General features: G+C 41.7%; 1 protein-coding gene across 12 annotated transcripts in view; it reads left to right on the forward strand.

Annotated features, from left to right (window-relative positions):
- The first annotated feature begins 6,762 nt into the window (after positions 1–6,762).
- Positions 6,763–16,217, forward strand: part of LOC134631552 (serine/threonine-protein kinase BRSK2) — a 175,206-nt gene continuing 165,751 nt past the window's right edge. For 9 of the 12 annotated variants that reach the window (XR_010094412.1, XM_063479989.1, XM_063479986.2 and 6 more), the window contains exon 1: positions 6,774–7,122. Coding sequence is in view for 11 of the 12 variants with exons in the window: in XM_063479989.1 (XP_063336059.1) it covers positions 7,029–7,122 (94 nt within the window). In the remaining variant the exon portion in view is untranslated. Of the gene's footprint in view, positions 7,123–16,217 lie in introns of all 12 variants that reach the window. The other 3 variants (XM_063479984.2, XM_063479991.2, XM_063479995.2) reach the window with 3 other exon arrangements.

Genomic DNA, 16,217 nt, shown 5'->3' on the forward strand with positions numbered 1-16,217 from the left:
TTTTGTTGCTAATGCACAACCAAGTCCTGCAGTGGTACTTCTGAGTAAAAAAAACTCATAAAATATGTATGTGGGGTAATCAGGTTGTTAGTTTTTAACTGTTGCAAATCGGCAACGCCTGACTCGAGAGGGTTAATACAGTATATTTTCCAACCTCTTGAATTAAAGCTAAAAGGCTTCACTCCAATCACATGTTTAAAATCCACTGTGGTGGTGCACAGAGACAAAATTACATAAACTTTTGGTCTTACTGTATTTGCCTTGGTCCAAATACATGAATATGTGATGTTCGTAGGGATAAAATTGTATCACCACTACCAGCACAGCGATCTGTTAGATATAACTACCAGATGAAGCTGCCTTCACAGACACGGCATCTTGAATTAAATCTGCCACTGTTGGAAAAAGAGGTACAAAAAAGCCTCATCTCTCTGTAAGTTTTTGCCTATATTATTCTTTCAATAATTCTATGACAGGCAACATGTTAACATAAGATGATTCCTTAAATGTCTCCTCCAAAAATGTGTTTGGAGGAGACACGTCACCACTTAATGCTCCACTCTGTTTGATGTACCACAAGAATAGGACACAAAATTGTGTCCTATTGAGTGCAATCAAGTTGACTGTGAAAAGGTCAGTAGTCAGGCTTAGGGAGTGATGAATAATCAGGCTGTATTCAATGTACACGATACATGAGGTTACAGTTTGTTTTTATTTTAAGTAAGACCATTAGATCATGTAACTGGCACACGTAGCCAGGTTCACAAGGCTAGCGAGAATGACATTGCCAGAAGCAGATTTCAAATTGGCTAGAGAGTGAAGCTTGCTTCAGTACGTGTGTGTGAGTAATTTTCAAGGTTACTCAGCTAACAGAGAAAGGTCACCCGTGTTGCCAGCTCCACATGCAGCTGCTTTAAGTCGAGACTAAATAATATTGGCACATGTTCAAGAATTTAAAAGTGTCTGTTTTCCTTTTTCTGATAAGAACTTTATAAAAAGGTGAAACAGCATGTAAGAGGACTTTCTAAAGGGTTAAGCAGAAAAAGAGTAAAAAAAAATGCTTTTAAGTAACTATCTGCACTTCATACGGACACTCTAACATCTCCAACATAGGCACTGAAAACTGTGGAGAAACAGTGTTAACTTGCTTCCAATATCTTAATTGCTGAAGAAAACATTCCTGTACTTATATGTGTTTGTACTTTAAACTCAAGCTGACAGTATGGAAGAGGGTTTGTGCACGCTAAATCAATGATCAGTAAATTTATTACGGCTAGATGTAGTTGTTTTAGTCCTTCACCCCACGCTTCCATTAAATGTCCCTGTGATTAGCGAGGCGCACACAGCCAACCTAATTATCCAACAGCACAGCCAAACCCTCTACATGATTACTAACAGTTTGCTTCTAATACTGCAATTACATTCTTCGTAATGGCAAAAAGCTATGATTAAAGAGGAAATGCCTGCTTTGTGTCTGAGCATGTTTGTAAAGGCACAAGTAGCTAGCTGCATGCAATTGTGTGCTTAAAACTAAGGTATTTCTCCATGCCTTCATAGATAACCCCATTGGTCGCAGCCCCAGCTTAAATTTTGTATTTAATTCTAAAATTGAAGAAAAAAATAGGGCTCGATTGAAGGTTTCTTTTCTGTTTGATATTGAAAATGTAATCATCTCTCTCATGAGTCACAATAGGAAAGAGCAGCACACCTTAATTCTAGCATATTTCTCTGTTAACTGAAGTGTTGAGGGCTTAAAGGCTGCAGCACCACAGAGGAGAAACAGAAGCAAACTGGGTCAGATGAGTGTGGTTGTGATTTCATGATGTCAGTGGAGAGAGATGAGATGTGTGAGACTGTGTGAGAGCCGAGAAAATCTGAGACAGAGCGTCACTTGTTCTGCCAAGATTTTGTCTGGAAATGTTAAAAAAATTGTATAAATGTGTCCATTGTCATAACTAAAAAGGGTCGATCGGCGTTTCCTTATCCTATTATTAGAACATTGTGAAGATGGATGTTAAAGAGGTGCTGCTAGTGGTAGAATGTAAATTATTATTATTTTTTTAACCAGCAGGGGGCAGTGGAACTGCAGAGGTGTGACAGTGAAACATAGAGACAGAGAGGCTTATTCCCTGTGGAGAATATTCCCTCCGCGGCTCCACTCCCGGGCATGTCAGTGTACAACTAACATACTGTGGTGACATTTGAAATGAACACCAGCTGACCACTGATCATGGTACATGAACATGCTGGATGGTGGAGCATATGTCTGTGTGTATGGGTGTGTTTTTCTATGAATGTGTGTGATACCAGTCATTTGCATATATATATATATATATAAGTGGCTCATGTGTCCCACACTTTAAAGTCCTCTTACACCCTCTGAGATGTGGACAAATCTCCTCTAGGCTCTTGATAATTATGAGATTTTATCCGCAGATATGTACATGTGACCGTGCAATGTGATCCTGCTGCGAACATGTAACCAGCCTTTTTGTGTTATTCTCAAAGCTATCAGCCTTTCTTGAGTATATAGTTACCCTGCTTCTGTTAACTTTTATCCTTTTATTCACCTTTTTTTGTGTGAACCTCAGCAGACAAAAGCACATATATGCCCACAAACCTGCACGTAAGGTGTGGAAATGAAAACCTCACTATAGAAGTCCTTGGGTGGAGATCTGCTTGAGACGTGGAGAGAGTGTTCTGTATTATTTCCCCTTGGGTGCTTGGTTTATGGTTCACCTTCACTGCCCTTTCATTAATCTCTCTTCTCCCCAGTTTTGTAATGTTTGCAGATGATCGCTAATAGTCTCTGTATGTGGATGACACTCTAATTAATCAAGCACTCTATGCTGGCCAGTCCAGTAGCAACCAACAGCTTCTGACATGCAGCTAGCTGGCAATAACCAGTTTGTACAACCCTGAAGGGCTGCAAGTTCACACATATGTGTTTGTGCGTGTGTGGCAGTTGTTCCTGGCTGGAAACGCTACACTACAACAAGAGAGTGAATTTGTGTGTTGGCGAGGGATTTCCTATGTGCACACATTCGGTATGAGTTAATGTGTTTATGGCCCCCTCTTGATTTGGTCAGACTCTCCTATAAAGCTATTCATTACATGGTAGTATGGTGAAGTAATTATGCAGTCTGGGCTTCCTGTCACGTCCAGAGGTTATTGGACTCTTGCCGCACATCAAATATGTTGCACTTTTTAGTAAACCTCTCTCTATATATCCATCTCTCTCCCTCCCTCTGTGTTTTACTCTCTGGCACATCTCGTCTTTCATCACATTTCTGCAAAGCAGACAGAGAGAGAGAGAGAGAGAGAGAGAGAGAGAGAGAGAGATGTAGTGATAAAACATCAAACCTGATAATTTCTGTTAAAGAGATCCTACACCTTTCCTGGGCATTTTTATATCTTAATTTCAGAATTGTTTATTTGTTTGGCAACACACTATTAGTATGCTCATACTGTAGAGTGTTGGAGGCTCCAATTGCAGCCGAATGCTTTTTGGCCGTTGGTAAATTTGTGTTATCTAACACAACTCTTTGATAATTCTTGCTTCGCTGAATATTCAGCAAACATCCAGAAGACAAGAAGCTCTTTCTGAATTTTGTTTATCCTTCTGATTGGATTTTGCAGCTTGGTGGCTCTGTGTGTGTTAACGCATGTAAATAATACACATAAACACATTCGCACACGAACGCGAATGCAAAAGCTCAAACACGAGCTAAGAAGGCTCCTCATTAATTTGTGTGCAGAAAAAGGGGGTGGGTGTGGGGGTGTGGGCTGTGAAGGAGTGGAGATGGATTGATAGGAAGCAGGGAGGTACAGGCAAGGTGATTAAAAACTCAGGCTACAGATGTTTCTGGAACACTTCAAAGTGTTGCGCCTGCCAGTGCTGGGCATGATGCATTATTGAAACGGAGCCCACCTGGCGCTGACATCACATACCCTGTCCACCTGGTGCCGCGCGGTCACGTGGGTGACACTTTGGGTCACACCTCCTCACACAAACCTAGCTCCCAGTGCGTTGAAGGGCATCAGGGGATACAGCACACATTCTCAACATAGACCTCAAAGGCACTAAACTGGGGCATGTGCAGACTGTAAACTTGGCCTCATGAATTGAAAGTGAGGAGGAATAATTTGCCAGTTGCAAAACTTTTTTTCTCCTATATGTGGAATTGATAACATGAAAAATATTATTTCCTTATTTGGCTGCTTCTAAAGTTGTTGTTTTTTAAACCTCCTAGGACCTGGCATCCACATATGTGGACATCACATTTTGGGTTATTTAGACCAAAATACTCAATTTTGCTCTACAAGGGCCTGAGATCCACTCACGAGGACATTATACTGCTACTGTTCTATCGAAATTTTAAACGAATATCCTCATATGTGGCTCTCATTTTTCTTAGAAACAAAAATCAGGTAAAAAAAAAAAAATCTCATCATTCTTTGTTTTTACATTCATTGGGTCCCAAATATCAAAGAGAAATCAAAAATGCATGCCGTGGAAGAGTTCGGGTCTTAGGAGGTTGAAGTAATTTGAGAAAAGATTAAAGAGGACTGCTCTGCTCATTTCCCATTCCATGTTTTGACTATCACTCTACTAAAGTAGCTTTGCATGATTTACAGTTTAAAATAATGCTTGTTTGTCTTGCACTGGGTTTCGGTGCAGTTGCAACCTTCCCCCTCCATTTAAGTCAACTTTTCTCTGACTGGCTGGTCCTTCCAAATAGAGAGTCTGAACAGCAGCGGAGGGGTTCCTGAGCTGTGTGCCTGAGCTGTGTACCTAACGTGACCATATTAAGGATGTAACCTACAACTGACATAATGCAAAACCAAGAAAAAACTAACTGAAACTGAGTGGTTGCAGCAGTCTGAGGCCTGAGCTTTTTACTCAGAGAGTTACTTGCAGATCTGCTGACCTCACTGTTTGAAATTTTGCCTATGTTTAATACAAGCATCCATCTTGTAAGAGGATATAAAAATACAGCATAAAAGGTCTGTTTTATGGTCAAATTCATGCAAACATGCACAAAGATGCAGCAGCGTAACAGTTTAATTTCTTATGGAGTCAATAATTGAAATGCAGTGACCATGATTCAGTAGAGTCTGCATTATTGAGCATATTCAGAGGAAAGCCTGTGAATCTTTCTGGAATATCCTCATCTTTGAAGTAACCTCCAGTGTGGTGTTGATGCAATTCTTGCTGCTTAATATTTCAGCAGCCTCCTCAACCTTGTTTTGTTCAAAAAAAAAAAAAAAAAGGAAAAGGAAAAAAAAGTAACTAGAGGTCACGGTTGTGTTTGTGCGTGTGCATGTGCATGAATATATGTGCGTGTGTTTCTCCTGCATGTGTCCCCTGACACCTGTACTCTCTCAGGGTGTGAGGAACAGACAGAGGCCAGAGCCACAGTCACAGGTCTCAGACCAGTGGGGTGTGAAATGAATCACAGGGCCAACACACTCTCCCACTGCTGCACACACTCGACTCGCTGTGTGGGTGTGTGTTGCGTGGCGTGTATGCGCGCTTGCGAGAGACAGAGGAGCATAAAAGGAGAGAAAGGACACTGAAAGAAAGGGAAGAAGGGGAGGTAGAGACAAGAAACTCCTACACTGTGGTTTTAGCTGCATTAATAGGTCCTCAGTTAATAAAGTCAGTATAAATATTTATCAGCGCTGTAACGCTTTCTCATGAGAGATGCTGTTTGGACTAATTGCGGTGTAGCTTTGGCATTTCATTTTCGTTCAGTCTTTATTGTCGACAAGACTGGGAAAGGCAAATGTGTAACAGTCTCAGGACTTCAGACCCTGCAAGAACCAGAATCACTGGGCGACAACTGCTTTTGTTATTTTTGATTAATTTCAGTGTCATTAGGGAATTTGAACCTCATAAGTCAGCCCTAAAATCTTGTTTTATGGATTTTTCCCCCACATTATGCTCACATGGTGCACATTCATAAATAAATTTGTGTTTGAATGACCCCAAATGAATTTAAGTCTAGCTTTAATATAACACCGGTGTACTGCTTGCACGGGTTTGCCTGTGAGAAACCATAAAACACAACAGACGTAGAAATCAGGGTACAATTCTTTCGCTAATTTTAATTTCACTTGGATATTTCAGCTTCATTTTGTAGATAGCAAAAATGATCTCATTCGTCTGCCTAAGGTGAAAAGCTTCTCGGTGCTTACCATAAATCTGAATTTAAGATGTGCGCATGCAAGTGACCTTTTGTGACCTGCAAGGAGAAAACTTGAAATCAGTTTTTTTTTTTAGCTTTTCTTTTCAGCATATTTGCATACTTGAGTGGAGTATTTGAATGAGAGTGAGACATATTTGAATAATCATGGATAAAGGGTTTTTATTGCACGACAGAGAGTAAACATACAAATATTTGAAGAATTTCAAATGAACTTGATCAGAGAAGCCCCTTAACGGTAGATGTAAATCTTGGGCTTAAGTTGAAGATTTACATTATATTTCTTATTTTTAAAAAAGGCTTCAGTTGATGGGCTCATTCACGGGGGCATTTAAATTTTGCGGCTTATGCTTTAAATGTTATTAGGTACTTACCTTGGTTTTAATGAACTGTTCATTCGGGATTAAACTCTTTAAGATCACAACCTGCAGCTCTTCTGGAAAAAGCAAAAATCCTCCAGCAACAAGAAACAGGGCGGCAGAGGAGGGGATCCGGTGCTCTGGTTGGTTGTATCGGCTGTCAATCATCCACGAGTACTCGGCAGCACCTCCCACAGACGCACAGCGGCAGCGCAGCTTTCACCCACAATGATATTCAAGGCACTTGCGGCTCGTCTGCAGCGATAGGAGAAAAGAGGAGAGAAAAAGAGAGCCTCACCTCCTCTAACAGCGAGTGAGGTAGGGAAAAGAGTCAGAGAGCGAGAGGAAGACGAGAGGCTGTGGAGTTAAAAGAAAGACAACGGCGGCTTGGACCTCCTGCCAGGACTCTTTAATTGTCTGCGCTTTATTATAAAGTGTCTAATTTTCACACAGATTCGACATGTCATCATCCGGTAAAGACAACAGCGGTGCCCAACACGCCAATTACGTGGGACCTTACCGTTTGGAGAAGACGCTCGGAAAAGGACAGACAGGTTAGTTGGGACAGCTTGCTCGCGGCATCCTCTTTAATTGCACAATTTATTTTCGGAGCGCTCCGCAGCGAGTTGAAATTTGGCCGGCTGGGTGTCTGCAGGTGATAAATAACTAACCGCTTAGTTACAAACACCTGCCCAGCCTTGTGGGGAATTTGGAGGGTTGTTATTTCGCCAGCGGTCTGACATAATCATTGTTCACACAGGATGTTGCTTTACATTGTTTTATTGGCTGTGCGTTGGCGTTGGACTGTGTGTGTGTGAATTAAGGAGCAGCAGCGTGGAAGCCGTTCAGCAGCAGAAATGATGACAGTGTGATGGGCAATGAAAATGAACTTTTTGTGTTTTGGCTCCCCTGTTTGTATGTGTGTGCGTGTGTGTGTGCGCGTGTGTGTGTGCTCTGTGATTGGAGCACAACGCCCGTTAATCCCGATTTGCCTGATACATTGATCTATTCTTAGTCCGCAGGCACGCAAGGGAGAGGCAGGCGTTTCTCCTATAGGCTCTGGCTGCAATACGTGGGTTTCCTCCGTTACGGAGTAACATGTCCCACCTTGACAGATGAGCTGTTCACAGAGCTGGGAAATAAGAGCCACGCTGATGTATATTCATACACCCCCAGCCAGGAGATGCGACTGGGCTTCCTATAAGAGTCACATGCTTTATCTGAGCCTAGACAGCAATGACACTGCAGTTTCTAAAGTTGCATGGCACATGCTCTCTCCAATCAGTAGGTCTCGATTCCATAATATTTCACGCTAGGTGATGAGTAGCCCACAAGGCAGTAGCATATCACTGTCCAGTACGTCCCCCTGTTGAACGGTGAGAATCCTCTGCGATCAAGTACATGCAGCCAGTGGAGCCATGTGAAAGGAGAGGCAGGCACAGCCCTGTGTAGGCAGAAATAGCAGGAGTGATGCAGCATCCTCTGTAAGCTCAGCAGCACTTAGAATGAGAGAGGGAGTGGGACTTTTTCTTCTGCTCTTTTACTATCTCTCTGTAGATTTTTCTTCCCATCTGTTGTCTAAAATGGCTACAATAGGCGTTAGTTCCCCTAGCCCGTCCAGCTGGTCATGCTGAGCAACCCTGTGTGTATGTGCAAATGTTTGTGCGCGCTCTCAGACAGTATGCTTTCTTAAAATGACCACTTAGTCACCTGACCAGCGCTCACTGTTCATTAGTGGGTCTGAGGGGGAAGGGAGCATGTCTTCATAATCCCTCTTTAACTGTAGAAGATATTTGAACGAGTCATGTTTCACACCATGACGCCCACAGGTGGATTCAAAAAAAGTTTGTTAACCAGCACAGTGCGATGCATAATGATTGCCATATGATCTATTAGTCGTAGTTAAAGTTTATGCAGCAGTTGATTTTCAAAACAACCTAATAATAAACGCAGTATTCACATCCTCCTGACAACTATCTATTTTATCATTTGTGTTTATAGGAACATCTCACTCACTTTTAAATAGCTCTCAGGAGTCCCTAATGTGTGTTTATGATGGTACAGAGCTGGTTCCATGGCTGGATATTTAATCATATGTTGTCTCTGTAATCCTCTGTGGCACAGTGTGTATTTATGTGAATGCTGGGGCAGATTTCGATGAACATTTCGTACTCTCCTCTGAAGTCTAGTATGTAGTATGCAAGCTACAGGTCAGCTTGCAAAATATAACTTTTATCAAACTTATTTGGGCCGAATTTATCAAAAGGTTTTTACTTTTTAAAACATTTTTCAGTCAGACAGATTTTTCTAATTGAATAACAGTCATTTAGTTTGAATGCTTTTGCTCTGGTTTTTCAATTACATTTCAGGACTCATATGCACTGAAATAGCCAGGCCCAGCGTTATGTGTTTGTCCATGTTCTCTGTTAGAAAATTCATTTGGTTATTGGCATCTGTGGTGCTAGTCCACGCCAAACCTATTCAGATTAATGACACTGCCTAATATCCCATTCTCCCATTTACAATTTGTTAATCTGTCAGATCTTTTTCCCAGGCCCCACGGAAAGGGTTGGCCTGGCAACTGAGTGCACCCAATGGGCTGGTCTTAACCACAAGTGGCAGCTGAGACTGTCCAATGAGCAAAGTCCTCTGTGAGGTTTCCCAGGCTATGGTTGGCTGGTATTATTGGAGGGGAGAAAGCGGAAGCCCTCTGGTAGATCTGGCGATCCTTCTCAGAGGAATTGCGCTGTTCCATGTTCATTAAGTGATTAGGCCCTGTCCTGACATATACACATAAACACACACACACATGGCCACCTCAGTAGTTCTGGTTGGCTTTCTGATCTAATCCTCTACACAGCCAAAGCCCCGTCAGCTCTTACTCGCACGTTCACGTGGCCCAAAGGTAGCATTCTAACTCCTGTCCCGCTCTGGCTTTCAAACTCCACCTTCATGTTACTGTGCAGCTTGCATACAACAAGTCACATATACTCTTTTGCAGTGATGCAGTACAAATAGTGGGATGCATATTCTATATATTCCCTTGTCACAGGAGAGCAAGCGTGTTTACTCAGTACTTGTAGACCATGTGTATGACAATTTCTTTGTCAGGTGTAAGATGGGACCTGAAGTAGTCTTGAAATATTGAGTGTTCTTATCGGGGCTGAAGCATCAAAAGTATGGAATCCAGGTTGTGGCCCAACCTGCCCAGTGCACTGTGTCTGCGGTTCTATGTAGTCAGTGAGCCTAAAATCCAAGATTTTGTTCATTCTGGAAGGTGGTGGGAAGACTAAGGAAAAACTACACATGACAATTTCATCATGATTTGATCATGACAGACAGACAAACCCTGTTATCCTGATGCAACTCTAGTTCACACTTTACATGAAGAATATTTAAACACCACAGCGCTCACCGGATTAACATCCTTAACACCTCCACATGGCTAATTAGCATGAACAACATGGACACATGGCAAATGATTGTATCATTATGCATGATATAAACTTGACTGAAGCTACTTCTCAGTTGGATTTTCTCAGCCTTTATTTACATGTGTGTTGTTTACCCCAACACAAAACATGCTCTTAATGGCTAAAAGTTTTGGCTAACACGGTGGTGTCTTTGCAGTTAGCTACAGGGCCAAAGCGGTCTCATTTTAGCATCTATGGAGGATCTGAGAAGCTGTGTTTCACAACTTTCACTAGATTTCTTCCCTAAAACATCCTATGAACAGCTCTGGTAGCTGTGGGATGACCGGATGAGGGCAAGAAACATACAATAGATACAGAAGGTGGAACATTTGCATTATGGATTCTGGATTAGTATTTGGTGTATGTGTGCATTTACTCTCTCAGAATTCCCATTCAGATTTACTTTCTGTCAAACACTAAGTTGAACTCCATGCACTGTTAGGCTGTATTATATCCTATATTAGCTTCACGAGCCTCTAATCTGTGTCACGATGGCCTAGAGACTGAGGTAACACTTATTAAAACCCTTATTAAAATGTAGAACTTGAATGTCTCCATCACGCTGGGATTTGCAGTCACAGCCTTCTTGCATTTCAAAATCTTGTAGCTTTGTTTGACAAAGCTGAATATGTTTAATTTGTGTTTTTGCCAGTGCACTGACTTAACACAGGCTGAATCACCGCTCTGTTCCCTAATGCTTTGGAAAACACTGCCTTGCTTTGCCTTTACTTTGTTCCTGAAGGCTGTTGATTAGTGAAATAGAGGCCTATTGTCTGGAAAACACTGCATGCTAATCCAGCGTAAATCCCAGGTTTTTTTTTTTTAGTTTTTTTTTTTTTTATGCTAGACTTGGATATTGACAGGCTAAGCGATGGAGGTTGATGTGTAGGCTCCTTGATTCTTTGGTTGACGTTTAGAGAGTGAAATCATTTGTGCTTCAGTGACTTTCATATTGACTGCTCAGCTGACAAAAAGCTCTGCGTGATGTTGTGTCTTGCGTTCTCTTTCTCTCTTTAGCTCTCTCTGCTTTTATCTATCTGCTGGAGAGTTCTTGTTTTGGGTTCCCTGTGCTTACAAGGCATTGGAGCCAGCATCTAGCTGTTCTCGCTGTTTTAGAGTCAGCAAAGGGCTGGCTGGTTTCTAACTCTAACTGCCGATTTCACTGTTTGCAGTATTGGGGTGTGTTTGTGCATCTTTGTGTATGAACAATGGAGGAAAATCCATCCATGTATACATTACCCAGATTGTTCTTGGAGCCTGGTGCAATGGTGATGCACAACCGTTAATTCTGCATTGATTGATAGCTAGTAAGCCGGTGATTTAGATCATCGGCCACTCCCAAAGATTTCCTGTCAGGTGAAATAGATCCATACTGTTTCACAACACATGATATTCCTGATGATGACAAGTGACTAGGACATGTTCGTTCAATGCTGTCAATGAAAAGCCACTTAGCAAATCCACAAAAGTGAAATGCATTTGGGTGCTTACACGTGTGTGTCTTGTGAATGGAACAGGTGATCGTACTACAGGTGACTTATAGCCTTCTTGCCATTTTTTTTAAAAAAAAGGAGAAAAAATGAAACACAAAAATCTCAAACACAACTGTCTTACTCCCCTGTGTTCACAAGATTACCCAGAAAAAGTTGCCAGGTTTGACCTAAAATTGGTGAGTGAGGGGAAATAAATGAAAGGCTGCGATGATAGGCCCATGTTTCAAGGGGCCTGTTCAAAGATTCAGGTCAGAGAAGCCCTGACCCAAAAGCTGTACTCTGTTGCTCCCAGCTGGATAGCACCTCATGTTAGGAGGTTGGATCAGAGCTGTAGAGCAGGAAGGCAAGCCTCCTCAGTCTCAGCCGTTTGGCTGTCTGGCTAAAGCTGAAGCCCTGCTCCCTCTGTATTGAAATGTATCTGAAATAATGGGAGATGTGTGCGTGTCTCACCTAGGTTGTTATATTTTGGATAAAAATATATATTTAATGTGTATTTAGGCTGTTGCTTCAATGTTCTGGTCATTTTTATGGGTTCTTTAAGTAACTCAAACCAAGAATGTAGTCTTTTCACAGTCTGCGTCATTGGCTGAGGTTATATAATGATGATGGTCTCTGTCATTTAATGTCCCTCTCTTCTCATCTCCCTCGCTCCATCTCGTTCCCTCTCTGTCCCTCTTCCCCATGGCCAGTCAAGATTCATACAGGGATTCAGCCATGTGGTAAATCAGACAAGACCTCAGTGGAATTGCATCGATTGGGAGGAATGTATGTAGCCAACGATTTTCAGAGATTAATGATGAGGAAAGAGGTGGAGAACTGGTGCGGGGGGCAAAGGGAAGGAAGAACCTTGAACCGAGAGAGCATGAAGCTGTGGTGAATGTTCTGACTGAAGTGGAGGTTATTAATTAAGGCAAAGTATCGATCATTCTCTTCATTATTCTCCCCTCCTCCCTGATTTTCATCTCTCTATTGCTGACCTCCAGACCAGGAAAGGGTTCAGTCTTTAAATGGGAGGACAGTGAATAAAGAGCGGGAGTGCTGGAATAATCTCTGTGGCTGATCATGAATGAGGGTGTTTATTTATTGTGTGTATTTTTTGGACAGGCCCCATCACATCCTATTTGGTTTTCAACCTAACTCAGTGCATGTGCTGTCACTACATCTCTGTTACATTACATAGCATGGAGAATCAGGTTAGGGCGACGTGATGCTACGGTCTGTTTTCCCTGAGTTACAGCGGGCCACATACACACCCACGCAAACAATATCTGTTCACTCTGTCCATATCTCTCTCTCTATCACTGAGGTCCCCACTTCTGCTCAGCTTCTGTGTTTCGTGTAATGTGTTATCGTCTCGCACTATTTAGAATTTCACACTGCTAGTTTTGCAACGCGGCACTGAGAATGCGAGCAGAAACATACCATTTTTCTTTTCACGGTGCAAAAATTGTTACATTTATACTTGATTTTGTTTGCACTGTTCAAACAAAGTCACTGTTCAGTCTTGTTCGGCTTTTAAACATCCTTCCACCAGCCGCAGTCTCTGTGAATGTTTGATGCTGCCAGTCAGCTTTTCAGTCGGTCAAGTCAGCTGCCACATCTTTTGTTCTGTGTTAACTTGGAGCATTTAGGAGACACTATAATGCATTAAACGTCTGTGCGCACAGCAGTTGGCTTAATCAGCCAGCCTCTCTTTCTTTCGCGCTCTCTCTCCTCTCTCACCCAGTTCAGATTAACCCTTGCTGAGCTGCCTGTCTGGCTCTGACTGTGAGAACACCGGGTTGGTTGCCAAGGTTGGCTGTCTGGTTGTCATGGTTTCCCTGCTTCTTGCTGGTTCCCAGTCTTCCCTCATGAAGAAATAAAGGGAATACTCTCTCTCTAACTCTCTCCTCTTACTGTCTCTCATGCTGTCTCTGTTGCTCTCATTCCTCTCGCTTTCTAGCTCTGTAAGTGGCTGCAATCTGAAGTTAGCATCGTAACAGTCATGCTGCAAAGTCCTCCGCTGCTTTTCGCAAGCTTGTCTTTGTTTCTGTTTCCCTGCCTCGCTGCTACATGCCTCTGGAAAAAGAGTCTGTGAACGACTGTTTTGAAGAAATGCTGCATGTGTGTATGTGTGTGTTGGCCGTGTGCTCGCGCGTGTGCTCAGACATACGGTCATGGATCAGACCGGCTTGCCCTGCTCTGTGCTCTGCGCTGTGTGCTGTGTTCCCATTTAAATCTGGGAGATTAGCACATGTGGGGAGCCTCGGCTTTAGTTGCTGTCAGCTCAGCTAGCCTTGGCACGCTGTCCTCAGATCAGGGGGGAATCTCTGCGCTCATCCCCCCTCCAATGCTGTCTGTCGCGCTGTACCTTATCTATTAAAAAGTAGAGGAGTGGGCCACTGACCTTGACTTTTGCAGCGTTTTTAAAAACACACACATCACGTTAATGCAGGATGTGAATTTAAAGATTTTTTAAATTAAATTTTATAAGATTCCAAATGTTAAGTAGCATTATTTTAAATGCTTATACTGCGGCAAGCTTTAAGTGGTATATTTAATTTTGTGAATCTTCCAGTTTCTTTTTAACAAACTAACAAATATCACCAGATGCACACTAAAAGCCTTTGTGTACTAAATGAATACATTGGAAATCAAGTGTGAAGATAAATGAAAGAGTTGTGCATGTCATTTTAGGATTATTTTTAGCCAAGTTGGCTAATTCACCTGGGGTGCTATGCCATTAAGAAAGTCAGCTAGCCTGGAAAGTTTTGCTTATTGAAGTATAATTGAATTTCCAGTATGAATACACTGAATGAATGACTATTAAATTGCACGAACTGGTGCCTTTGCTTTTGCAGACCTGCTGGCAACTCCCTTTGGACTGCATTCCAAGAAAAAAAAATACATGAATGAAAATGTGCACTCATTTACTGACTGAAGCGCATCCCAGATGGCAGGGGCAGGGTAATTGTGATGCATTCAGAGTTTCCACTACCACGCGCTCTGCTGTCAGCTCTTTAGGATATGGAGCACAATGTCATCCACGAAACACCTGAGACGTGGCTTGGCATGTGAAGTGAAGCAGACAGGCCTCAATAAGATTAGGTTAGATGAGCATGACTGGTCACAAACCGGGAACCTGCGCTGCTTTCTTGTCTCTTTGACACTGACTTCTAACACTTGGCCGGACTTAAGAGACTTATCACAATGTTTGCGAGCTCAACTCATTTTATCCCAGCGTGAAAGATGAAGGTGACTGTTATTTATCGAGAGAGGGAAGAGGACAGGTTTGGTTTGATAATGGGCCTGGATCACAGGTGTACCACAGTTGTCCGGCCAAAACAAACCGTTTCTTTTGTGTTGCCACTCGATCAGAGACGGGGTCAGTGCTTTGAGCCTGCTGCCAGGTCACATCTTCTGTCATGACTACAAATTAGGATGAAAACTGATCTGAGATGACAGTGAGTCTAGTACAGTGTAACTAATTATTGGGAAAATTCAGAAACTGTATTATTCTCATACATTTTAGGTTAAAAAAATATACCAACCTGCTTCATATTTTTGCACAATCTTTTCTTTGGTTTGCTCAAAGAGTCGGTTAAATTATTACTTTAGAAGTATAGGGATGTTTATTTCAGTTATTTTGTGTGTAGGCTTTGATTGTTGTTTGTTGTGGTTTCCGGTGTTCAGCTGGAAATGGGCCGCCATGACCGAGACTTCTGTAGGGATTAATCATGTCCAGACAGTATTCATTTTCAGGGTGCTTGTTAAAATGTTAAATGCAGCACTGTTCTCATGATGGTGCTGATGATGGTGATGATGGGGGAAGGAGTAGGGAAACTGTGACAAAGCTGATATCTCTTCATAGTTAAAGAAAAAATGAATTCAGAGTACCTGGGTGAGAACATGAAACTATACAGTAATATACTGCTTATGCAAAAAAAAAAAAAGTTAAGTGAGAAGGTCTTGATGTAGATTACAGTAGCTATGCTGTGAAATAACAGTTCAGTGACAGCATAGCTAAATGTCAGTACTTTGCTACTGTAGTTAATGTGTGTTTTGAATGTGTTTTTCCCTCTTTTGGCCTAAATTGTTGGTTCATCCAGTGCTACTTTCCTCAAAATCTGTGGCCTTGCAGTACTGTGCTAGTTTGTAAAAGTATTTCAGCATAAATCTTTTAATACCACCAGAAAGCTTTCCTATTTGGACATTGCGCCAACCAGAATTTAGCTTTCTCCCTGTATTATTATTTAACACCAATTAATAGGGGACAGCATTAGACTAAAGATTAGGTGCTATTTATTATGCATCATTACCACTGCACTGCTTGTTCCTTTGTTAATGTTCTCATATGAACTGACTGGAAATATTCAATTAATTCTCATATAATTAGATTATTAACTCTAAAACTCACATTTATGTTGCAGTTGAAAATGAATAGCTCTATTTTTCCCTCAACAGGCTTAAAATCTGAGTCAGCCGAAGTAAATAGATGCCCTATAGAATCTATTCAATACTGATGAAAGACATATCTTCAAAGGAGCCCGACTTTTGTTGGTGTCAGATCTTTATCTTTTTTTAAAGTTTTGCAATTTTGCTTTCTTACCTTACTTCTCACTTCCCTTTTCATACTTTTTTTTTTTTTTTTTTTTTACAAATTAGACAGTTTGTGGGGTAATTGTAAAAATAAAAAAGCGATGA

Source organism: Pelmatolapia mariae, linkage group LG7, assembly GCF_036321145.2.
Source record: "Pelmatolapia mariae isolate MD_Pm_ZW linkage group LG7, Pm_UMD_F_2, whole genome shotgun sequence".
Lineage (NCBI taxonomy): Eukaryota > Metazoa > Chordata > Actinopteri > Cichliformes > Cichlidae > Pelmatolapia > Pelmatolapia mariae.